This window comes from Ovis aries, chromosome 1 (assembly GCF_016772045.2).
Source record: "Ovis aries strain OAR_USU_Benz2616 breed Rambouillet chromosome 1, ARS-UI_Ramb_v3.0, whole genome shotgun sequence".
Lineage (NCBI taxonomy): Eukaryota > Metazoa > Chordata > Mammalia > Artiodactyla > Bovidae > Ovis > Ovis aries.
The window spans coordinates 45,906,298-45,933,557 of NC_056054.1; the positions used below are offsets into that span (position 1 = coordinate 45,906,298).

The window sequence follows — 27,260 nt, forward strand, 5'->3', positions numbered from 1 at the left end:
TTTATTCTTCAGTAACCTTAGTACTGCAATTCTGAAATTACAAATCATAGTGCGACACAAATAATGTCTAACTCATCACAACAAATTCTACAAATTGACTTATGAATTTTATGCAGTTATTATAGACAGTGGCATTCAGTAAACACTGTAGTAGGAATCAGAAGGCCTCTCTCAGTGTTCCACTAAATATACGTATGGTCTTGGTTTCCTTAAGGGTAAAATGAAGGAAATGAAGTGAATAACCTTTTAAATTCATTTACATACTAAAAAAAATGAGTTTCTGTTTTCTAGAAACATATAGAGTTGGCAGTTTTTTTCCTGAAAATCTAGAAAATGCTACTAGAAGCACTGTATTCATCAATTTCTCTTTAAAAAAAAATCATTTTATTTATTTACTGTTTTTGGCTGTGCTGGGTCTTCACTGCTGCGCGGGTTTTTCTCTGTTGTGATGAGCAGAGACTACTCTCTAGTCGCAGTGCGCAGGTTTCTCGTTGCAGTGGTTTCTCCTGTTGCAGAGCACAGGCTTCAGTAGTGGCTGCCCGTGGGCTCAGCAGCTGTGGTTCCTGGGCTCGAGAGCAGGAGCTCAATAGTTGTGGTGCCCTGGCTTAATTTCTCTGAGACATGCAATATCCTCCCAGATCAGGGGTCAATGTCTCCTGAACTGGCAGTTGGATTCTTTACCCCTGAGCCACCAGGAAAGCCCCTATTCATCAATCTTTCTATTAGGATGTTTCTTCAAAGATTTAATGAGCAATTTAGTTGGACTTGCATCTCTAATTCACAACAGAAAAAAATATATGAAAACAGAGGATCAAAAGTAGTAACTGTTCTTACATATTTATGTATTTTATAATTGTTATATTTTTGAGCCTATTACCTAGGCTTCTTAGAAATTCTGGAAATGCAGAGTTTTATGTAGATTTTATATAATTGTATAGAATTATTTATCACACAAGCCCTGTTATATAATAACCCATAACACCAGGTACTAAAAGTAAAAGTAGCAGCAAATATAATTTCAACCACGAAACATTCTCTCTACCTCTGTCAAGTCCCATAGTCAGATCCCCATCATCATCTCTCAGCATGTGGCTTGACCTCTTTCTTTAAATTTTCTTCACTTGGCTATCACTATTCTGCTTGTTTTCCTCTTTCCACACTAGCCTTTCCTTTTTTTTTTTCCATTAAGATGTTTCACTCAAGAGTGGATTCTCTGAGCCAGATTTCTTTGTTCTTGTTTGGGGGTATAGTTGCTTTACAATGTTTCTTTTGACCATGCTAAGTTAAAGAATTCCTTGTAGCTCAGTCAGTAAAGAAACTGCCTACAATGCAGAAGACCTGGGTTTGATTCCTGGGTCAGGAAGAGCCCCTGGAAAAGGAAATGGCAACCCACTCTAGTATGCTTGCTTGAAGAATCCCATGGATAAAGGAGCCCCAGCAGGCTACAGTCCCTGGGGTCACAAGAGTCAGACACGCCTTAACAAGTAAACCACCAAGGACAGAAGAGCCTGGTGGCCTACAGTCCATGGGACTGAAAAAGAGTCAGACACGACTTAACTGACAACTAATCAACAAGTTTCAGAAGTTCACTGGGCATTCACATTGAGATATCAACAAGTGGGTAATTGAATATAAACATCTGAAGTACAGAGGAGAGGCCAGGGGTAGAGATGAATAAATTTTGGAGTCATCCATCCTGGAGCCGAATGAAACCACATAGGTGTGTGTTGTTTTTCAGTCACTCAGTTGTGTCTGACTCTTTGCAACCCCATGGACTGCAGCACTCCAGGCTTCCCTATTCTTCACTATCTCCCAGAGTTTGCTCACTCATCCATTCAGTCGATGCTGCCATCCAAGTGAGTATGGATACAAAAGAGAAGAGGGTCAAAGTCTGAGCACTGAATCACTCTATCATTTAAAGGTCATGAACAGAAGAAGAGCCAATAAAGAAATCAAGAAAGAATGGTTAGTTTGTGCTGTACAGTGAAGGGACTAGCCACTCTTTTTTTATTTCTTTATTGGTAGAAAAATAGCTCAAGAGCTTCAGACCCTCTCAGACTTAAAACGAGCAAGTTAGAGCAAGATTCTCTTTTCTGAAAATCCCAATAGGCTTCTCATTTCTCCTATTTGATCAGGTTACCTGCCCATCCTATAATAAATGATATTTTTAGGGGATACAGTGCTTTGTTTTAGGTCTAGATAACATGATTCACTGAAAGCATAGAGGCTAAGAATAATGAAGTGGGTGGTTTTCAAAGAAAATTGGAGATGATAGCTGCCAGACAAAGAATGAATGGCTCTTGAGCAGAAAAAACAGCAGGTATCCACTGAAAGCTTCACAAATACACACTGCTAGGAAAGGGAATGGTCTCTAGAAGAAAGCACAGTAAGCAAGTAAACTACAGCATCACCAGGTATCTTTCTATAATGCAACTCTCTAATCCTGAATTACACCTCACATACATCCAGGCATGTGCATGAACACACACATGTTGTTCGTATGTATAAACACACAAGGTGCAACAATTTCCTTTATTCTTTTTTTTTTTTTGGTGCAGTCTCTTTTTTATTATTATTATTTTTTAATATCTTTAATTCTTACATGCGTTCCCAAACATGAACCCCCCTCCCACCTCCCTCCCCATAACATCTCTCTGGGTCATCCCCATGCACCAGCCCCAAGCATGCTGCATCCTGCGTCAGACATAGACTGGCGATTCAATTCTTACATGATAGTATACATGTTAGAATGGCATTCTCCCAAATCATCCCACCCTCTCCCTCTCCCTCTGAGTCCAAAAGTCCGTTATACACATCTGTGTCTCTTTCCCTGTCTTGCATACAGGGTCGTCATTGCCATCTTCCTAAATCCCATATATATGTGTTAGTATACTGTATTGGTGTTTTTCTTTCTGGCTTACTTCACTCTGTATAATCAGCTCCAGTTTCACCCATCTCATCAGAACTGATTCAAATGAATTCTTTTTTATGGCTGAGTAATACTCCATTGTGTATATGTACCACTGCTTTCTTATCCATTCATCTGCTGATGGACATCTAGGTTGTTTCCATGTCCTGGCTATTATAAACAGTGCTGCGATGAACATTGGGGTACATGTGTCTCTTTCAATTCTGGTTTCCTCGGTGTGTATGCCCAGCAGTGGGATTGCTGGGTCATAAGGTAGTTCTATTTGCAATTTTTAAGGAATCTCCACACTGTTCTCCATAGTGGCTGTACTAGTTTGCATTCCCACCAACAGTGTAGGAGGGTTCCCTTTCTCCACACCCTCTCCAGCATTTATTGCTTGCAGATTTTTGGATCGCAGCCATTCTGACTGGTGTGAAGTGGTACCTCACTGTGGTTTTGATTTGAATTTCTCTAATAATGAGTGATGTTGAGCATCTTTTCATGTGTTTGTTAGCCATCCGTATGTCTTCTTTGGAGAAATGTCTATTTAGTTCTTTGGCCCATTTTTTGATTGGGTCATTTATTTTTCTGGAATTGAGCTGCATAAGTTGCTTGTATATTTTTGAGATTAGTTGTTTGTCAGTTGCTTCATTTGCTATTATTTTCTCCCATTCAGAAGGCTGTCTTTTCACCTTGCTTATATTTTCCTTTGTTGTGCAGAAGCTTTTAATTTTAATTAGATCCCATTTGTTTATTTTTGCTTTTATTTCCAGAATTCTGGGAGGTGGATCATAGAGGATCTTGCTGTGATTTATGTCTGAGAGTGTTTTGCCTATGTTCTCCTCTAGGAGTTTTATAGTTTCTGATCTTACATTTAGATCTTTAATCCATTTTGAGTTTATTTTTGTGTGCGGTGTTAGAAAGTGATCTAGTTTCATTCCTTTACAAGTGGTTGACCAGTTTTCCCAGCACCACTTGTTAAAGAGATTGTCTTTACTCCATTGTATATTCTTGCCTCCTTTGTCAAAGATAAGGTGTCCATATGTGTGTGGATTTATCTCTGGGCTTTCTATTTTGTTCCATTGATCTATATGTCTGTCTTTGTGCCAGGACCATACTGTCTTGATGACTGTGGCTTTGTAGTAGAGCCTGAAGTCAGGCAAGTTGATTCCTCCAGTTCCATTCTTCTTTCTCAAGATTGCTTTGGCTATTCGAAGTTTTTTGTATTTCCATACAAATCTTGAAATTATTTGTTCTAGTTCTTTGAAAAATGTGGCTGGTAGCTTGATAGGGATTGCATTGAATTTGTAAATTGCTTTGGGTAGTATACTCATTTTCACTATATTGATTCTTCCAATCCATGAACATGGTATATTTCTCCATCTATTAGTGTCCTCTTTGAAACTAGATCACTTTCCTTTATTCTTGTTACTAGGTTTTAGAGCACTGCAAGACCAAATCAGGTCACTGAATTCCAGAGATTATAGATTATGATTCACAGAGCCTCACTGCTACATAACAATCCATTTTGTCACAGGCTTCTCCAAGTTATGACCCAGTATTTTAGTTGGAACAAGATCAATATAAACCAGAATTATCAAGTAGTCAAATGATAGAAGCAGACTCCACAAGAAGCAAATGCACCATTTATTGCCAAACTGTTGCCAGTATCTTCAGTCAGAAATTTCACTCATTGATATCAGTAACTTGATAGAAAATAGAAAAGCTGATTGTCACTAAATAAGCTATTTATTAGCCTCCTAGATCTGACCTTTTGCTAGAACACGGCATTTCCTCTTGGCTAAACTTCTTTACTTTCAGACTGCTTCTTAACATATTCTCTGCTCTTACATTTCATGGCCCCTTTGGGCCTTAGCAGACAGGTGGAACTCCTTATATGTGAGATGCGTACTGTCTCTGACATGCTTTATGGGACACAACAGCCGCACACAACCTATTAACCATAGCACAGCATGCCCAAGAGGAGTCTAGCTTCAGATCAGAATGTATGGCTGTTTGTCACATTTATAAAACCATAGTGGCATCTTTATTATTTCTATTATTTAAAAAATATATTGAAGCAGTTCTTCATATACCTGGCACATATGAAATTTGTTTTCCTTAGATTTTTAGTTCCTTCCAGATTGACACTATAAAATAGATAGAGTCACTACAGGAGAATAGCTGAAAAGTGTTCTCAGCAGTTTACTTTGTAAATAAAATCTGTTACATATGTTTCCTTTCAGTTTTTATAGTGGTCTGGAGAAAGCCAGAAGTGTGCATACCTTCCACATATTGCATTGTAAAACATAAAATTTTTACATTAGAAAAATATAACCCCAATTTTGAATAATTTAATTGGAAATATACAGAAATACTGGAAAATATAAAGGTAAAATATTTAAGTTATGTTTAGTTCCTTTCTTCTCATTTTCTAATGACAAATAACAAAAAAGGACTACTAAGTGAAATGGCATGTTGAATAAACCTAAAATATTCCTTCAAGCTACATCAAGCTGTTATATGTTCATGTTGATAAGACAGTGAGCCATTTAAATACAAAACTATTCAAAATCGTAGTTTCTACCACCATTTGATAACTAGTTTTAACAAATCTAGATCAACTAAAGGAAAGTTTTAATTAAACCTATCTTGAAAATAAAACATAGAGTACTTATGATAATTGCAGTTACTCATCATTTAGAAACTGTTCATTAATGACTTCACCATAAAAATCACATTAGTAGATAGTTTTTTGTTCTTGTGCTGCAAGTGAACTGCATATAATAGTTAACCATTGTATTTACTGTTAAAGAATATGACAGTGAATTAAGGATGATCTCATTAAATGGCCAGTTCCCATTTAATGAGACGTGATGGGAGCAAATTGATCCAGTTCCCATCAACTCACAATATATGCTAATTAAGTCAGGAATAGGACTCAAGTTTGCCTTGAACTGTCTAAGAGGTAAGGATTAAATGTACCTTAAAAATAAAGAGGTAGAGAACATTTTGGGCATTTGCATTTGCCTGTAAGCAAATTAACAGGCTAAGAAGTGCTGCTGGAGAAAACATTAAGCTGATGATGGAGGTTGTGGTTCAATAGCTAAGTCGTGTCCTACTCTTTCACAACGCCATGGACTGTAGCCCGCCAGACTCCTCCATCCATGGGATCTCCCAGGCAAGAACACTGGAGTGGGTTGCCATTTCCTTCTCCAGGGGATCTTCCCAAGCCAGGAATCAAGCCTGCGTCACCTGCATTGCAGGCAGTCTCCTGCACTGAAGGCAGATTCTTCACCACTGAGCCACCAGGGAAGCCCTTCCAGTATGTATTTACATAAATACAAAATATATTCTAATGTATTTTTAAATTTTTTAAAACTCTTTTTTAACCTTTTGCCTGCTAATCTCTGGTAATACTTGGTTCATCCTAGTTTCAGTCCTTGTTCAGTATATTAAAGTTATAAAAGTTTTTTTCCTGTTATGTAATCAAATTATATGCTACCTCTGGGGTTCCCAAGTCTTTCAGTCATCTGGGGTCACCCTGTCCCACTTCAGATGGAAAACTAGCATTTTCTCACAGACCCCCCACACACATCCCCAGCTCTGAATCATCAAGAATTCCTAGGTTTTTTATAATTTCTCTGGGGCAGTGGTCCTCAGTCTTTTTGATACCAGGAACCGGTTTTGTGGAAGGCAGTTTTTCCATAGACAGGGTGGGGGGAGGGCAAGATGACTTAAGAATGATTTAAGCGCATTACTTTTATTGTGCTCCTTATTTCCATTATTATTAATCAGTTACACCTCAGATCATCAAGCATTAGATCCTGGAGGTTGGGGACCCTTGCCCTAGCTCAATGTTGGCACTGATGTTCCTTCCACTGAATTCTTGATCTGCATCTTTGCATCAACTTTTATAATGGCTGTTACCTTTTCTACCTCCTTACCCCAAGCTGGACCTACTTCTAATGCCATCATTTCATTGGAAAGCATAGGGCTCTGATGTTTAACAGATCTCATTTATGATTTGGGGCTTTGGGAGGTAACAGAGCACAGAATACTAGAATATTAGCCTTCACAGTCCTAAATATTTACTGACTCTTCTCTATCACAAACAATTCCTCCGTATTTTTGATCTCTTTCTTTTTTCAGTCTTTTCCTCTTTCCTTTAAGACCTGTTAACTGTCTCTTCAGGAGCTGCTGCCAAAACCCTGAACTGTTTTCAGAGTCTTCCTTTTCTCTTTTCTTTCGCCTTCACTCAAACTGTGGCTAAAACTTCACCCCTTTCTCAAATTAAAGCCTCTGCTGTATCTAAACAATAGAATTATCTACCCAGGAGATGAATTGTTCTATTCTCCTAGAAAACAATAGCAACTAATTTAAATTACGTAGCCATCTTTTCCCTCACTCTACATTTGCAAAATTTCTTTCACTTAGTCACACAGCTCTTTCTAATTAGTCAGAATATATGTGCATTTAAAGTAGATAATTAAAATAATGCAATTGTTATTGCTAAAAGATTTTTAAGTTTTACAAACTGCTAATCAAAATTTAGTCCTGCACATGGTGATGAATGAATACTTACTCATGTCTGCTTGCTCAGGTATTTTAAGTTAATTCCTATCATAGTTGATGCCTATAGAAACACTGTTGCTGAAGCTGAAACTCCAATACTTTGGCCACCTGATGTGAAGAGCCAACTCCCTGGAAAAGACCCTGATGCTGGGAAAGATTGAAGGCAAAAGGAGAACAGAGGATGAGATGGTTAGACAGCATCACTAACACAATGGACATGAATTTGAGCAAACGCCAAGAGATAGTGGAGGACAGAAGAGCCTGATGTGCTGCAGTTCACTGGCCCACAGAGTCGGACGTGACTTAGCAACTGAACATCATCAGCAGAGAAATACTATTTTGTCAGAGTTTATACTGTCTTTTGTGTACCAAGTTAACATAGGCTAACCCTGAGAACTTAAGTGAAATGTGAATCTTTTTTAGTAGGATACAATTATTTGAAGATATTTAGCTTTACATGTATTTGATTACTTTTTTATCTTTTTTTACATAGTTTTGTGTAAGAATAGAAAAGAATCCTGGCCTTGGATTTAGTATCAGTGGTGGAATTAGTGGACAAGGAAATCCATTTAAACCTTCTGACAAGGTAAGAAGTTAATTCCTTATTGACAATTTTAATTAGTAAAACACTGTACTGTGGCAAAAAAATATTTTTAAAATTTTGTGATTTTACTGTGCTTTGATAAGCTAGCTAACTATGAAACCAGTTAGAAACTTTCTCAGCAAGGGGAAAAACAATTGACTACAGTGATTGACAAATCCTACAAATAAGAAGAAATAAATTTAAGCATGCTCTTTGAAAAGGAAGTTCTCTGTTTTTTACTTTTTGTTTTGTTCACCATTGTATATATCTGTAAAGGAAGCTACACAGGTAATTTTTAACAATTTGTTTCCAAAAGTTGTAAATCACTTATTTGAGAAGATGTTTTCTCATAGTAACAGAATGAATAAATACTAATTCAACACCAGGGCTAGTTAATTGGCATCTTTATGTTTAATCCATCATATTTGTAAAGTATTTCACTGATAGGATTGTAGAACTAAAAGCCCAGAGAAAAGAGTTATCCTGTGAGAACATCAGTTGACCACGGCAGAGGGATCGGGTCCTCCTCTCATGGTTACCCCTGTGTGCCAAACCACGGGTAAAGGGTCACCTCCTCCCCCAACTCTACCCTCAACCATTGCCAGATATCCACCATGCTGCTCATGCTCACAATTGGCCTGTCTGATCCCACTGAAGAACACTTGCCTTTTTTATTCAAAAAAGTGTACCCTGGGCTGCATAATCTGCCCTCTGCCATCAGTGTTTTAATACTCTCAGCTTCTAAACAATTAGTAATTATAATTTGATGGTAATTGAAACTGTCTGCTTTTGACCCCATCAAATTTAACTGCATTAAGCAACATCATAAAACTTTGGGTGATGAAGAAATACAGAAATTACATATAAGTAAAACCTCCACAAGCTCTTGACTTACTTCTGAGTCACATGCTGGTGTAGACCTTTTCAATGTGCCACTGTTATAAAGGTAACCCACATATCAGTTTCTGATCAAAAAACCTATTTCTGAAAAAACTTGTATGCCCCTACTCTGGAGATTTCCAAAGCCTTTAATCCCTTATTTTCCTCACTTCTTCCCACTCTTTTTGTCTCCTACTATCCATTATGCCCTTCTTTTTCTTTTTGGAGAAGAAAGGAAGAGTTTAGACCAAGAGGAAGAATTATTCTTACTGTACATATTATATTAGGATGGAAGGGAAAGAAATCCCCAGTGTCCATAAATAAGAATTTCTTTGATTAAGTAATTGGAACAGGTATTCCCATATAAGGAATGTGTATCAAGCAGCCCTATATAAAAGGGGAATTCCAGTTTAAAATGTTTGTATAAATAACTGCTGCATTTCCTTTTTGAAATGATGTTGAAGATAATTATTGATTTAGTAGAATTTAAATATTTGTGGCTTAGTAGGACCAAGTGTTTACTGAATTTTAATAAGTTATTAATGTCTTAAGACAAAAAGCATGAAAATGCAAAATCATCAGAAACATATGATATTTTTAAAAGCCTCAAATCATTGTCTGATTCACCTTGGCCCCTCTTTTTCTCTCTGGTTTTACATCTCCTCCATAAGCTCTTTCAATGAAAAGTTAACCACCTTATCATTCATAAGACAGTTTAAATTCAAATTCGTTTTCCTCTCCTTTCTCACCAGCGTGTACACTTTTCCACCATATTTTTGGAAAGCACAGGGTACTAGATATTTTTCAATTAAGGATGAACAAATTACTAAGTAGTCAAAATGTCAGAATGCTGTTACTTTTTTGCTTTTATTTTAAACTGAAGGGGACAGTAGATGTGAGGCTTTCAAATCATTGCCTATGATTCTTCCTCTATGAGGAAATATGAACACTTTATAACTATTAATTTAATTTCTCATTTGTAATATGTTAATGACTCTAGTGAGACTGAATTATTTCTATGATCTATATAATCTATCTATTGAAAGATTTCCTCTCAAAAGCATTTTCTTTGCCTGATTACTTTCTAAAACATTTAAAATCTGAAAAGTCTCCATTACTGCAAATTGATCAGATTAATTAAAAATTAATTAATTTTCATTTCTTCTGTAGTTCCAAATCTACAGAAGATTCTCAGATTGCTTTTAATTTATTGACCACATCAATCATATGGTAAATCCTCAGTAAAAAGTGTTGAGGGGATCTAAAGACACTAGCTCTGGACAAAAGAGTTTAATCCTCTCACAAGGAAAGGGATTACTCTCAAAGAAATCCAGCTGCATTTCTTTATCCCCCATGCTCCATTCCTATAGTGGTTGCATAAAATTTAGTGTACAACCCAGTGCCTAAAACCTAAAAGTGTCAAACAGCAAGAAAATGAGAATCAAGCTTAAAAATACTCTTCTTGAGAGGTTCCTGGAGCTCCAGTGGTTAGTACTTGGCATTTTCACTGCTGTGGCCCTGGGTTCAATTTCTGGGCAGGAAAATAAGATCGCACAAGCCATGTGGCACAGACAAAATAAAATACTCTTCTCTCCAATGTTAAAGAACAAGTTTCATCATAAATAGGTTAATTTTCAGCTGTGAGGAGAGGTGAGGAGAACCAAATTCAACCGATGTTTTAATTCAGCAGATAGTAACTGGATCAGAGGTTAATGCTTTCTTTATAAGGAGTTCTAGTAAAGTTAGGAAAAAGCTTAAACTTTAATAGAATATATACCCTCTTCCAGTAAGAGCTTCCTTCGTGTCTCAAGGATAAAGAAAACACCTGCTAATGCAGGAGACATAGAGATGTGGGTTCAATCCCTGGGTCGGGAAGGTCCCCTGGAGAAGGAAATGGCAACCCACTCCAGTATTCTTGCCTGGAAAAGTCCATGGACAGAGGAGCTTGGCAGGCTACAGTCCATGCAGTCACAAAGCGTCGGACACAACTTAGCAACTGAAAAACAACTCTTTTAATAAACAGGTCATGGATTTAAAATGGTCTTTCAAGCACACTGTATAATTTTACTTACTATTTATGAATGTTCAAGTGTTTGTTTTATAATGTCACTCAAAATTCTAAGTATCCAAGATATCTGAACGTCTTAGAGTCATTGAAGACTTTCTGTACTAAAGCAGCCAATGGAATTGTTCCAGTCTCTTTATTACAATTGCTAGGAACCACTGTTTCAGCCAAATGACAATGGCCAAAGTGAAATAGCATCCAAACCGATTACGGGTATACAGCCGGGTAGGAAAAGCATGAAGTAGTCATCCCAAAGGCCTGAGAGGATGGAGCTGAGGCAAAAGTGAGTTGTGTTGTTCAGTCTATCAGAAGTTCCAATTTAGATTCTGTTCCAACTTATATATTGCAGAAAAACTCTTGCTACAGCTCAAAAGTTAACTGAGGTTTTAGAGAGAATTGAGGATCAAGCCAGATACGAAGACTGTACCGGATTGTATCAGACTTTGAGAGCTGAGAACAGCATCTAGTCTTGCAAATGTAACTCCTCTCAAAGACCTCAGGGTAGTCTGAATCAACTATGGTCTCCTTGGATTAAACGGATGGAGCATGATTAGTCAGTCCTACAGTTCATATCATTGTCAGAACAGTGGTGAACAGAACAACTACTCACAGTTGAACAACCCAACTCACTCATCATGGAGTTCATTGTTTTAAGTTCACTGCCAGGTGAAAGCTGCTTTTACATACTTGAAAAGAGAAAACTGTAGAAAACCAGATAAAAATGACCTTATGTAATGCTTGCCTTTGCCCTCTCAGTGAAGTGGATGGAGCCATTATCTGATTTATTATTATAGAGGAACATTGCTATCAAGATGGCAAGATACTCCACAGAGATAAAAGATTTTGATGTAACAAATCTGATAATAATAATAAAACTATATAGACTTTTATTATCTATAATGTGTTAGTCACTATATTTGGCTCTTTAAATACATGAACTGATCTGATCTTCATAACAACTTATGTTAGTTGAATACTATCATTCCTCATTTTGTGGAATGGCCCAGAGAGGTTAATTAAGTTGCCCAGGGCCATTTAGCTGATCTGTGGCAGACAAGATTGGAACCAGATTGATCTGATTCCAAATCCTTTTCTCTTAATAAGCCATGTGATGCACACCTCTATCTGCAAATACCACTTAGCAGAACATGTGACAAATTTATACCTTGTAGAGTTGAGACTAATATAATAATCTAATATTGAAGGTGTTACAGAACACTCTAATTAGTTATAGCCTAGATATTTGCTTCAACAAATCCTCAAAAGTCAGCATATTTTCTCTATTGAACTTAGATAATTAGAAGCATGTGTACAGCATACAGTACACATTGGATTGCTAAGCATTTGTATAATTTTTGGACTAAGGTATTATTACAGTGGAGATTGTGCCAATGGAGCAAACCACAATAATCTTTCCCTATTTAAGTGTTCATAAAATAACAACTCATGATTGTAAAATTTAAGATACCAATACAGTTTCCATGAGATGTTGTTGGGAAGAGATTGGATTAATGAATGATTGATATCATGTTGTGTGACTTCATAAGGCAGCCCAAGACTCTGAAAATAAATAAATTTTTAATGTATTCACATAGCTCCTCATTGAAGGACTGATATCCCTCCTTGCTTCATTTGCGAAGGATGGACTAAGAAGCTTCTGGATTTTAAAGATATTAAAGGAGATGACAGCCCCTTTCTCTATATGCTGTAAAAGTATAGCACTGAATAATTCCATGAACAATTACCTAGAAACAGGACCAAATGGAAGCTACACTATGCATAACCTCTAATTACATGATAGCAGGAACTACACATACTAGGATATTGAGACCAAAGAATCACTTATTCTCCACAGTTTCATCATAAACACTTATGCTCAGCAGATGCCGGAGACCTTACTTATATTTCCATGAATTTGGACAATCTGCATGTAGACAGAAGTGATAGAAGAAACAATTCATGTTCTTTCTTAAATGCCTTAATTTGCCCATGGTTTAGGTAAAATCCCAAGCCAAAGAAGAATATTAGAGGCATGTCAACTGTAAGATTCTATAATCACCAATAAACTCAAAATGTTCTGGAATTTCAGAATAAATTACTGTGCTTAATTGTACATAAATTTTAAAAGATCAATTCCAGATGCCAAACAGCCTGCAGCCAGATGTAGGTCCCTCCTATTTACACACCACCTTCCACCCCTAGAAAAAAAGTTGTATGGAGATGGGCATTACAACAAATAAAAGTGTTTTTTTTTAATTAGAAAGAGAAGAAAAGTTAGTTGTGCAAATCCAAAGCATTTCTTTGATACCTTTATTGAAGATAATAATACTCAGAGGCATGCTTGGCAGTAGCAAGTTCGAAAACATACAAGAAAAATTTTTCAGGTTTGTTCAGTCTCATGACACTGGTGGATCACAAACAAAAAGTTGCAAAGATCTGTTCTCGACTTATGAAAAAAGTACATATCATAAACCTATTTACTGTCATGTATTCTCCATGGATATAAAAATCAAGAATAGCAAACACATTTATCTAGAACTCCACACAGCATATGATTTATATTTACTACATAAATATTAAACTACACGCAATATTTCCTTAATTTTTTATAACTCCTAAAGATGATTTATTTTATATATTTCTAAATTAATTTTATAATATAACTTATATGTCTGTTCCATTCTGAATTCTACTTTGAGTGCTTATGTAATACAAAGTAATGTAGAGAACCTATTAATTATATGAAAATAACAAGAAAGAAATAGATTAAATATAAATAGATAAAGAAATAGATAAAATATAAATATGTGTAACTTTTATATAAAGCTGAATTTTTAAAAACAAATAACAAGCATAAATTATTGTACTACTTGATTATCCCAGCTGCATCTTAGTCACATTGGAGTTTGAGGTTTAGAATACCATTTGGTTGTTTAAGGACATTAAAAGCAAGGATTTTTTTTTAAATAAAAATGCATTTTTGCCTATTTTGTTCTTTGTCTTATATGTTAAAAAGACCCTGAATCTATTCAAAAATATGAATAGAAATGCAGTCCTCACAATCTCCTTTTACTAGGATTCTACAAGTATGATCACCTATATGAGGTCTTTTAAGAAGGCTCCAAGGCTTCTCTGGTGGCTCAGACAGTAAAGAATCTGTCTGCAATGCAGGAGACCTGAGTTTGATCCCTGGGTCAGGAAGATCCCCTGGGAGGAGGAAATGGCAACCCACTCTAGTATTCTTGCCTGGAGATTTCCATGGAGAGAGGAGTCTGGTAGGCTATTGTCCATGGAGTCTCAAAGAGCTGGACACAACTGGGTGACTAACACTCACTCAAGAAGTGTGGCAGTGTCCTTTAGTCAATTCGATGATTTTATTATCAAGACATTATGTTATAAAAAAGAGATATAAGATTTCAGCTTGCAAAGGGATGTAATAAAACATAAAAACACAGACATGATTCTTTAAGAAAATATCATTCTATTTTACATATGAAAAAATAAGGTGATTTAAAAGAACCATTTCAAATAAGAACATTGATTGGGACATTTTAATTCCATGGTATATTTAGAAAAACACTTGAATTGAGATTGCTATCACTTTGTGATATTTTTTAACAATCAGTAAAATATTTTTCAGTAAAATTGAAGTCCAAGTACATAACCAGTTATATTAGTTGCTAGAGTTAAGTGTTATCTGTGTTTTGTCTGCTGCATAATGTCAGCTATTTAGCATGGAACAAAATATACTCACTAAGGAGACAGAAATGGTATGGGAAAGGACTTGAGACTTTTTAAGTTTGTTTCAATTTTTGGAAAAACATCAGAGACTTTTCAATCAAAATATGAAAACACTTAAAATTAGTTCATAAATAATATCTTATGTAATAACTAATAAGAATTAACAGGTCCATCAATTAGAGAAAGCTCATTACTAAGGGTTCAAAAGATCTTTGAGAAATGTGTGAAATCTTTCATATCCCGTTTATAAATATACACTACAAGCTGTAAATGGTATTCCAGGGACTCCCATAGTATTTCTAATTTCTGCTTGAAGATGTTATAACTAACTAGAATCTTGAAAATATTATGAAGTCAGATTAATAGAAATAAAAACAAAGTAAAAAGTAATCTTCCATGTCTCTTCCTGTAGCAATATTGTTTAACTTTTAAAAATTTACCCATCTAGCATTTGAGGTGTATCTCAATAGCATGTATTTAATAACAGTATTATCCATGTTTCCTCCAATCCACCCCCAAAGTTGCTATATGCACGGGAGCCTGATACTGGCTTCCAAAGAATCTGCTGCTACTGCTAAGTCGCTTCAGTCGTGTCCGACTCTATGTGACCCCATAGATGGCAGCCCACTAGGCTCCCCTGTCCCTGGGATTCTCCAGGAAAGAACACAGGAGTGGGTTGCCATTGCCTTCTCCAATGCATGAAAGTGAAAAGTGAAGTCGTTCAGTCGTATCCGACCCTCAGCGACCCCATGGACTGCAGCCTACCAGGTTCCTCCGTCCATGGGATTTTCCAGGCAAGAGTACTGGAGTGGGGTGCCATTGCCTTCTCCCTCCAAAGAATCACTACACTAGTAAGCAAAATATAGAATCTGCATATACCTTCCAGGCAAGAAGATACTGCAGAACTTTAATTTTTGTAGTTTATATTTTTCTAAAATCAGATCCTCAAGATGAAGAACCAGAGATGGAGATTTTTGTGCAAGTTAATTGAAGAATTGCTGTTAGGTGAAATCTATATGAGAATGAGGGATGCAGTAGGGCAGGTGAAGAAACCAGGCAAAGATATGGATTTAGTGGAAATTTTAATTAAATTTTAAAAATTGAATTTAAAAAATAGGGTACCACAGAGTTGTCTCACCCTAAGGAAGGAAACAGCCTTTTGTATCCTGGTACCAGTCATTGAGGGCTTCATAAGTGGCTCAGTGGTAAAGAATCTGCCTGCCAATGCAAGAGATGTGGGTTTGATCCCTGGGTCGGGAAGATCCCTGGGTCGGGAGAAGGAAATGGCAACCCACTCCAGTGTTCTTGCCTGGGAAATCCTATGGACAGAGGAGCCTAGCAGGCTACCGTCCATGGGGCTGCAAAAGAGCCAAACACAACTTAGCTACTAAACAGCATCATCAGTCATTGACTGCGTGGGAAGGAGCATGACCTACCCAGCATTTCTCAGTAAGGAAGCTCCAGGCTGAGGGTAATTTTCAAAAGAAGTGTTAGATGTGAGCTGTCAGCAGCATCTGCAGAGTGAGAGCACCAACCTGATCAAGGGAATCTGGGCAGGTCCCCAAAAATGTCCATTATACCATTATGAAAATAATGGATGTTTTTCATCTTTCAAACTGAAAGTACTTCAGTACCAGTAATTCTGATATGCTTTAATCTATGAGAATTACTTCCCTAGAGCCTGAGTGCTTTCAACCATGGCATCTGAGAGGGATTGCCAAAGCAACTGATACTTCAATATGGATCTTGAAATTTGTTGTGTTGTATTTTTTCAACAAGACCTATTAAATCTGCTTTTAAATCCTTGTAATTTTTCTGATTAATCTTTAAAAAAAAAAAAAAGACTGCTATGTCCCACATTTATAGTCTTAGCCTCTCTAAGAGATGGTAATCACTAACTGAGCCAAATCTCTGTTCTTTGATAGCTAAAGAAAGTGGTTCACAAAATAATATTGATCACAAGGAGCAGGGAAATTTGGTGTGAGCACACTTAGGTGGAAAATAAATCAGGTAGCAATAGGTACGATCAAATAAATCTAAAACAACTAAGAAGAAAACCCAAGTAACTGCAAAACACTTTTATTGTGTCATTTTTCTCTTTTGGGTGTGTAAAGAAAATCATGAGAACACAAAGAGTTGATTCTTAAGTTCTGTAAGTTCCAACTTGAGTTTTCCCTAAGATCTTTTGAATGAGTTGAAAGAAAGCCGTAAAAAGATGAGAATAGATTTCCAGACACCAAGTTAACCTGAAGGCCCCAGAACTCTGCTGGAAAGTTGGACTACTAGATCAGAATTTTTAGATTGTGTTATTTTAATATGTATATATATATAAATACATGTATAAATATATATATACACACACATATGTAAGTACGTATATTTTCAAAATATATATTATGGGGTTTGGGGACCTATTGCTTTTGTTTTCTGGCTGTGGTGGGTCTTCATTACTACACACGGGCTTTTCTCTAGTTGCTGCAAGTGGGCGCGACTCTCTAGCTGCAGTGCTCAGGATTCTCACTGCAGTAGCTTCTCTATGGCAGAGCACAGGCTCTAGGCATGTGGGCTTCAGTGGTTGCAATGCGTGGGCTCAGGAGTTGTGTCTCACAGGCTTAGTTGCTCTGCAGCATGTGGAATCTTCCCAGACCAGGAATCAAACCAGTGTCCCTTCCATTGAAAGGTGGGTTCTTGACCACTGGACTACCAGAGAAGCCCCCAAAATATATAAATTGTTAATAAACCCACAGTTACATTAAGCAGTGAGCCGTAATAACAGTTTAGGATTACTGCATAAGGTACAAAATTACTAGTAAGATTTTATTTAATTGTCTATCATCTTTATAATATAATTAGCATAGCTATACATGGTCTTGCGGAGAAGGCGATGGCACCCCATTCCAGTACTCTTGCCTGGAAAATCCCATGGACAGAGGAGCCTGGTAGGCTGCGGTCCATGGGATCACGAAGAGTCAAACACGACTGAGCGACTTCCCTTTCACTTTTCACTTTCATGCATTGGAGAAGGAAATGGCAACCCACTCCAGTGTTCTTGCCTGGAGGATCCCAGGGATGGGGGAGCCTGGTGGGCTGCCATCTCTGGGGTCACACAGAGTCAGACATGACTGAAGTGACTTAGCAGCAGCATACATGGTCTTAGTAACCAATTCTATTTTTAAATATAAAGGGGTAGAAATTATTTCCCATATTTGAAACCTACTGGGTCAAACCCCATCACCCTACACAAACCACATTCCAATAACAAGGCACTATCATTTAACCTCCAAGGACATTTATTAATAGAAAATAGGAAGCGTTGGACTATACATTAAAATGATTAAAGAGAATCATATCTTAAATTTGTGTTTCTCTTTATTTATTGAGCTATACCAAGATTTATTTTTATTGAGAGGAAAATCATATATTCATCCTGTCCTCTACTTTTTAAATATGGTTTCTACCTCGACTCTGAATGACTAATTTAGTAGGATACCTCCACTAAGGTACAAGATTTGCTTATTCCTATTCTGCAAGAAAACCCTATAGTATGCTAGGTTTTGTATTACTTGCACACACCAGCTGGGAGCAGCTTCAGTTCTCCGAAGGTGTCCGTCTCTGAGCCACAATGTGAGGGTCGCCAAAGAGACAAACAGTTGAGAGCCACTTTCACTTAGGTATCTTCTGCTGATTGTGAACTAGGGCATTCTCAGAGCTTTTACTCTGGACAACATAGTCATCCTTTTAAATCATAATTAACTTAAAAATATACAACAAAATTCTAACCAGTAGGTTTAAACTTTGAATTTTTAAAAAGTAAACACATATTACTTACAGTCTTCAAACTTCACACATTTGTTATTTTTACATGGTCTTTATTACCAGGATAACTTGAAATAAAAAGGCTCTTAAGCATTTGTTGTATATTTTTAAATGCTTTTTATCTTTCATGGTTTACATACTTTTTGCAAACCAGCTAAGCTTTTCCTGGAGAAGGAAATGGAAACCCACTCTAGTATTTTTGCCTGGAAAATTCCATGGACAGAGGAGCCTAGTAGGCTACAATCCATGGGGTTGCAGAGTCGGGCCCAACTGAGCACACACTGCCCAGGCAGTCTTCTCCTTTATATTAAAGTATCCAATTACATTTATCCAATTACATTTATCCAATTACAGTTGTGACTTGAGTTGTATCTTTCAGGAATGTTGAAGTTTTGTACATATTTTATAATTATTAAATCTGGTGTTTTCTTTGCACAAAAAATAATAAATACAATCATAATACAGTCTTAGTCTCGGATGTGTACAACTGCAGTCTTTTTACTTAACTTAAACCTCAGAAAAATTATACAGGTAATAAATGAAAACTGTCACTATAAAAATTAAATAATATAGAAATATAGAGACTAAAACGTAATTTTTTTTTTGGTGTTTCTTTTTTTTATTATTTTTTATTTTTTTTATTTTAAAAATATGGAACGCTTCACGAATTTGCGTGTCATCCTTGCGCAGGGGCCATGCTAATCTTCTCTGTATCGTTCCAATTTTAGTATATGTGCTGCCGAAGCAAGCACTAAAACGTAATTTTTTTAAAAAAAGAAACTTCCTTTTCTCTCTACCTCACACTGCCAATGCACAGCCATGGCTAAGAGCCACACTGTCAGTCAGTGTATCAGAAATCCACAACTGTAGAGCCTCCGAGACATTTGTCACTGGCCTTTTGACCTCCTGATTTCACTGCCGGCTCTAAGCAATACTCCAGCATGGTCTACTCTACATAAAGCCATATTTTATATAAAAGAATCATAGTTTGACTGAATGTAGCTCAAAAGAGAATAATTTTTCACTTTAGAAACCTTATTTTAGTGTAAGTGACAAAAAAGACTTCACTGAATTTTTCACTTCTCAATCCATTATTTTGAAATGGTATAGTGTCAAAAAATTTGACAATTGAAGGGGCTTTGGGGAAGCTTGCAGGGATGATAATCAGAAAGCTGATTTTAGGAATAACTAAGAAGGAGAATCCACAGCCACCTACAGTTACTCACTCTTGGTTTTAATGGCTTCTACTATTTTATGCTATATATTAAGCTGAGAAGAAAAGCAAGTAGGAGCTCTGACAGAATCAGTAAACTGTATGAAACTCAGCAACCAACTACTCACTGCAAGTTAAGGTCTCATATTAAATACAGGCTTTAAAGTTTAAAGAAGTCATAAAATAAAAGAAATGGAAAATATTTCACCTGTTTTTCCCAAATAGGCAAGAAATCTGGAAAAACAGTATATAAAGGAGTGTGATCTCTTAAAAGAAAATGTGAAAATCAAATGAAAGAAGATTCTTTTTTTAAGCTTTAGAATTTTAGAAATTCTTTAGAAATAAACAGAAATAAAAAGATAGTTTAAGTCACAAAAGAGAGACTCCCAGAGATTTTTAATTTTTAGGTAATAATTGGAATACGGTAACAATCAATTAAAGAAAAGTTACGATTATAATTCCTATAGGAATACCTCCAGGATATTAAAGTTTGGTTCCAGACCACTGCAATAAAATGAATATTGCAATGAAGCAAGCCCCGCAGATTTTTAGGTTTCTAAATACCTTTAAAAGTTACATTTATACTATAATGTATTCTTTTACGTTATAAAATGTAAAAATGTGGGGAAGGCAATGGCAACCCACTCCAGTACTATTGCCTGGAAAATCCCATGGAAGGAGGAGCCTGGTAGGCTGCAGTCCATGGGGTCGCAAAGAGTCGGACACGACTGAACGACTTCACTTTCCCTTTTCACTTTCATGCATTGGAGAAGGCAATGGCAACCACGGGGAGCCTGCCGTCTATGGGGTCGCACAGAGTCGGACACGACTGAAGTGACTTAGCAGCAGCAGTATTCTTTTAAGTGTGCAATAGCATTATGTCTAAAAATAATATAGATGCCTTAATTCAAAAATACTTTATTGCCAGGGGATTCCCTGGTGGCTCAGATGGTAAAAATACTTTTATTGCCTTTTTTTTTATAGTGAGTGAAGAGATGGAGTGGGAGGTTGGCGTTAGCAGATGCAAGCTTTTATGTATAGAATGGATAAACAAGGTCCTGCTGTATAGCACAGGGAACTGTATTCAATATCTCATGATAAACCATAACGCAAAAGCATGTTTTAAAAAAGAATATATATATGAACTGAATCACTTTGCTGTATGGTAGTAATTGACACAGCATTGTAAATCAACTGTACTTCAATCAGAAAATTTAAAGATATTGCAAAAAATGCTATTATCTAAGTCTTCAGTGAGTAACATCAATTATCACTGATCACAGACCACAAACAGAATAATAACATTGCAAGACTTACCAAAATGTGACACAGAGACATTGAAGTTAGCAGATGCTGTTGGAAAAATGGCACCAGCAGACTTGCCTGACAGAAAGTTGCCACAAACCTTCAATTTGTTTAAAAAAAAAAAAATGCAGATCTGCAAAGTGCAGTAAAGTGAAGCACAGTAAAACAAGGTATGCCTATAGAAAGTAGGCAAAGCCAAACATAATTTTAACTCATATTCAGATTCCCCAAAAGAGAATATTGCATGATAATCAGCATCAAACTATTAAAAAAATTCAACTTTTTAGTAGTCAATTTGTCGTGTCTAACAGGAATCGCAGATAAAAGGAAATCAACTTTTGGGTTGCTTTTATCAAGTCATAAGGGCAGTATCTTGAAAACTGTATATCTATATACATTTTTCTTTTTGGCTACTAAATAAATCTTACAGTGACATAAAAGAATGATGCAAATGTATTTTTTTCTGTTAGGATTGCTCCATTATATTGTTACTAAGATATCTATAATCACATAACCAGGTTCTATGGGCTTTAATAGTCTCCTGTTGCACCAATGGATTATTAATAAATATGTGATTTTTATGTTAATATTTCTTTATATAAAAGTTCATGAAAGAGAGTTTTGAATTTCTTTAAAATCTGTGGATAAGATTTTAGTGACATTTTTAGAGGACTTTAGTCAGTTGTATAATTTGCAATCTCTGTCTTTTGAGGCTCAATTATTTTAGGTTTCTAAAGCAACTCTTCTTTCTGTTCATTTTGTATGGATTTCATATTCATTTTTTGTCAGCTAGAGTTCAGTCATACATTGAAGCATCATGTTCAGCTCCCAATGCCCTCTTTTATCTTTTTTTCTTTCCTTTCCTTCCCTCTCTTCTCTTTCTCTCTCCTCTTCTTTAGTTTCTAAAGATCCCTGGGTAAATCTCTTCTCTTGCTGCATACAAAGTCTTCAATTGTTAAGCTAGGAAACTGTTCAGAGCTCAAGATTTGACTTTCAGCAATTAACCTTACAATATTTTTTTTCACACTTTTGACTCATAGAGTAAAACTATTGATAGCATCTTTATTCTTGATGTGTCAAGTGGTCTAATAATCACAGGGATTAAGTAAACGCAGTCTACTGTGTATTTGTCATGCTGCGCCTTTGAGCCACATCATAGCTTAATATTAACATTGCCCAATTTATGAAAAAAATATTTGCCAATATTTGACCCCCCAAAAAGTTACACCTTACAAGCTATTGAATCAATGGCTAAGTTTACTATTTCTATGAGTCATTTTTTTCCTCTAGAAACACTCTCTGAACTTTTATAGTTATATGAAACCATAAAATATCATATTTTATAATATATAACCAATATGTTATAAATTATACTTGCAATCATATGCAATTTTTATCTGATGTATGGCCTTCCTAGAAACCAATTTCTTAGCATCAGCTAGAGCCAAGTCTTTTTCAGAATTTTAAAGAAAAGTATATTTCACAAACTGATGTTGCAGTTCCCTTAAGACAAGTTCTATTTTGGTGTCTACGTTTACAATAGCTGAGACTGTCACAGTCATTCACCTTCATCATTAAACAGTCATATAAAGTTCCTTTCTCCTCTAAAGTTAGAATGTTAAATGTTTGCCTTGTAGACTTACTTCCTGAGTCCTTCAAGGTTTATGTCCAGTGGTATGCAGGCTAGGTAACCAATAAGACAAGGTCAGATCGTAACACTATGAAAAACCTTCCATACCCATCTTTTTTTCAAAACTACTTGTGAAAAGCAAAACTTTTTAAAAGCCCATAATGGGTACTTTTGGAAAAACCATTTATAAACTTATATGAAAACTGGTTCAAAAACTGGGGTAGAAATATGAAATGGTAACAGGTCATGCCTATTTGCAGCACATGGCCAACGCTCTCTGGATTAGCTTTGGTTCAAAACTGGGAGGGTTCCTCTGTGATCCCTGAGTCCACTGAATCTGTGTCTGTCTCAAACACACTTAGATATTGGTGTTTGTTAGGAGAAAAGACTTCTTTGGAAAGGACTGAGATACTGTTGGAGAAGACAATGGCAACCTACTCCAGTACTCTTACCTGGAAAATCCCATGGATAGAGAGTAGGCTGGTAGGCTGTAGTCCATGGGGTTGCTAAGTCGGACGCAACTGAGCGACTTCACTTTCACTTTCATGCATTGGAGGAGGAAATGGCAACCCACTCCAGTGTTCTTGCCTGGAGAATCCCAGGGACTGGGGAGCCTGGTGGGCTGCCATCTATGGGGTTGCACAGAGTTGGACATGACTGAAGCGACGCAGCAGCAGCAGCAGCAGCAGTGATACTGTTGCTCTGCTGCAAGAAGCCCTCCAGAGGTGGTGCTGAGGGAAGACCACTGAACTGCTAAAAAACATGAGCTCACACAGGGGCCCTGTAACAACCTAGAGGAGTGAGAGGCAGGAGGGAAGTTCAAGAGGGAGGGGACATATGTACACCTATGGCTAATTGAGGTATGGCAGAAATCAAACCAATATCCTAAAGCAATTATCCTTTGATCAAAAATAAATTTGAAAACAAAAATAAATAAATAAATAAAAAACATGAGCTGAACATGAGGTGCAAAATATTAGAAAAACATACTCAGATAAGCCATTAGCCAATAACTAGACTCGGCCATTGTTGCAGATCCGATGCTCTACTGACTTGGAGCGACCAAAGGAGATAACCTCTAAGTGTTCTTAAGGACCATCAGAAAACCCTCTTGTTGGGACCTATGTCCACTATTAAGAGTAAAACAATAGTTGGAGCCATTATAGCTGAGAGCCACCACTAGGAAACCACAGATGATATAGGAAAGACTTTCCAGCCCTCTTGCCATCCCCTTCCCGAAATAAAGATGGCATTCAGTATGGGGTCAATAAATGTTGTTGTATACCCTCTTATCAGTTGGGAATTCGAGGGAAAGATAATAAATGTTGGTCTTTCAGTACACTCCAAGACTAAGAGTAAAGGAGAATTTTCTGTCAGTAAATCCAGTACAGTTGGGAGACTCAGAAGTCTCTTAAAGTGGGCTTTGCTGGATAAAAAGACACTGGATTGTAGCTCAGTCTTCAAATTTTCAATAATTATAATAACACTTATTGACCCCATACTGAATGCCATCCACTGCTCTAAGTGTTTTATATATATTCACTCAACCTAGTAACTATGAGGTATAAACCACTATTACGGGCTTTCTTGGTGGCCCAGAGAGTAAAGAATCTGCCCACAATGCAGGAGACCCAGGTTCAATTCCTGGCTTGGGAAAATCCCCTGGAGAAAGGAATGGCTACCCACTCCAGTATTCTTGCCTGGAGAATTCCATGGACAGAGGAGCCTGGCCAGCAATGGGTCGCAAAGAGTTGGACACAATTGAAAACGCACACCTGCAGGCCAACACCTTTGTTGCAGCCCACTGAGAACTGAGTTAAATGGCTAACCTAAAGAACTGCCAGATAATAAGTTTGTGATGTTTAGAGCCACTAGGTTTGTGATAACTTATTATAGTAACAGCAAAAAAAAAAAAAAAAAAAAAAAAAACAACCCCTAATACACACTACTCATTGAAAAACCGTTACTGAGATATTTTCCTTATTTGGGCAAAATGGATTTGCTATAGCCTTAGGTATATAGGTGTTTCACTAGTTTGGAGGTATTGCATGATAGTCTGATCCACATTTAGCACTCTGCTAAGTGTTACAAGAAATAAATATTTTAAGATCTTGTCCAGAGAATTATAAAATTGGTCATATGCCATGATTTGGATCTTTGATACATACAAGATGGCTTACTGCACTTGGAATTCAGGAGATGGCTCTTTACCAGTCAGTGGGAAGTTATTACTCTAATTTTAACAATACAAATAGTTTGGTGATTCCTCACCAATATCTGTCAGTGTCAAAGTATTCTTTGAAATCTCAGAATATAATGAATTTGTTGAAAGGGTAACACACTGCTACAAAGAACTTTTTCAAAACAGTGTCAAAGTTTTCATATTTCTCATTTATATTCATCATAACAGAGACCATAAAATGAGCTCAGAATTATTTTGTCTCTTTCATATGACAGTGTTTATATATGTAAATACAGTGGAAAATCAGGGCACTGGCCTTTCAAAGCAGCCTTTGGGGAAACAGTCCACCTCCAAAAATAATGAATGCTACACACCATTATCAAACATGACACTCATTGCTATCTGTTTTGACTAATGAGGCAATATGCAGGCTGATAAAGTGAAAGTGAAGTTGCTCAGTCGTGTCCAACTCTTTGCAACCCTGTGGACTGTAGCCCACTCGGCTCCTCTGCCCATGGGATTCTCCAGGCAAGGATACTGGAGTGGGTTGCCATTTCCTTCTCCAGGGAATCTTTCCAACCCAGGGATCGAACCCAGGTCTCCCACATTGCAGGCAGACGCTTTAACCTCTGAGCCACCAAGATATATGTACATACAGAAAAAAGGAAACTATATCAATGACAGTAGCAATTTCATAGTTGGTAAAAAAAAAATTAGTGATTGAAAAGAACTATTAGAGCTTTAGAAAACAGCAATAAATACTTAGGAAGACTCAGGCCACCATAAAAGTAAGCTTCAAAGCAAGTCTTCAGAACAGTGGCTGAGTTATGCAGAGCTTTGTGATGAATGAAATTAAACTTGCCACAGACATGACATTTGGATTCTTCTGGCAGTCCGGTTGTGGGGTGTTGCTGTTCCTCCCAGCATTGCAGATATGATGGTCACAATTTCGCTCCTACAATCTGGATTCACACAAACATTATTAAAACCGTTCCTGTATAATGAGCTGGAAAAAGGCAATCAAAATTAACTAGGGAGCAAAGACTTTTGACTGCTGGGACAAAATATAATAGTAAAAGAAGCTTCACCTTCAGCATCCAGAGATGCAGTGCCTTATTTTAGGCAATAATGTCATTCTGTCTGTTGTACAGTGATCTCAACAGCAAAAAGAGGGGACCACCAAGGGAACTGAGTACTCATACAGTTTCCTGGATTGATGGAGAATGAGTTATGTGCTCAGTATGAAAAGGACTGTAAGAATTATATTTGTTTTCACAACCAATGCCATTCACTGGTCTAGTGGATTAGTCGTTATGTTTTATTTAGCTGTCCCTTTCAAACAACCTGTTTTCTTTTTCATTGTGAACTGAGCATTTGTACAACTGAACTGACCAAAACAACTAGCTGTTTGGACATGGCACTGATTTGTGACAACATAAAGTTTTTAAAGTTTTTATTACTATTTTCTTAAAATAGTAATACCTTATTTTTCTTATAAGTAGTGTCTAATTATTGTAGAAAAATAAGAAAATTAGAAAGTGCAGATAAGCAAAAATAAAAAGAAAGATATATATACCCCACTCCAGAACTCTTGCCTGGAAAATTCCATGGACGGGGGAGCCTGGTAGGCTGCAATCCATGGGGTCTCGAACAGTCAGACACAACTGAGCGACTTCATTTTCACTTTTCACTTTCATGCATTGGAGAAGGAAATGGCAACCCACTCCAGTGTTCTTGCCTGGAGAATCCCCGGGACAGGGGAGCCTGGTGGGCTGCCGTCTATGGGGTCACACAGAGTCGGACACGACTGAAGTGACTTAGCAGCAGCAGCAGCAGCATATATATATATATGTAAGGGTATACCCCTAAACATAAACAGTGGTTGTGCTAGGTAATATAACATCTATATATATATATATATATATAATATGTATGTATATGTATACACACACATATTTACACATATATACAATGTCTCATTACCCAGTACAGCCACTGCTAAGTTCAGGAGTATATCCTTCCAGACACTTTTCCACAAAAATATACATTTAAACATGTTTCATTGAAAATGGTATTATGCCACACATAATGTTTTATAACTTGCTTGTTTTTGCTAAGCACCAGTATACTTCTGTATCTAAAGAAGTCCTCACCTAAGGACTTCATTTTTAATGACCACATATCATTCTATTATATAGATTTACCATAATTTATTTAATCTATCTCCTATTGTTAGATATTTTGGTGTGGTTTCTAATTTTTATTATTAAAAATAATATAATGAACATATTGGTAAATCCTTGCTGCATACTTATCCAGTTATTTCCTTAACCTAAGTTCTAGAAGTCAAATTACTGGTTAAA

General features: G+C 36.7%; 1 protein-coding gene and 1 non-coding gene across 2 annotated transcripts in view; one reads left to right on the top strand and one right to left on the bottom strand.

Moving 5' to 3' along the window:
- The window catches only part of LRRC7 (leucine rich repeat containing 7), a 621,984-nt gene that overhangs the window by 574,179 nt on the left and 20,545 nt on the right, over positions 1-27,260 (top strand). The window contains exon 25 of the mRNA XM_027971033.3: positions 7,977-8,069. Within this exon, the coding sequence (XP_027826834.2) occupies positions 7,977-8,069 (93 nt within the window). The remainder of the gene's footprint in view (positions 1-7,976; positions 8,070-27,260) is intronic.
- LOC114110978 (U6 spliceosomal RNA) lies at positions 19,213-19,319 on the bottom strand. The gene has a single exon (XR_003587101.2). It is a non-coding gene; the product is annotated as a U6 spliceosomal RNA (small nuclear RNA).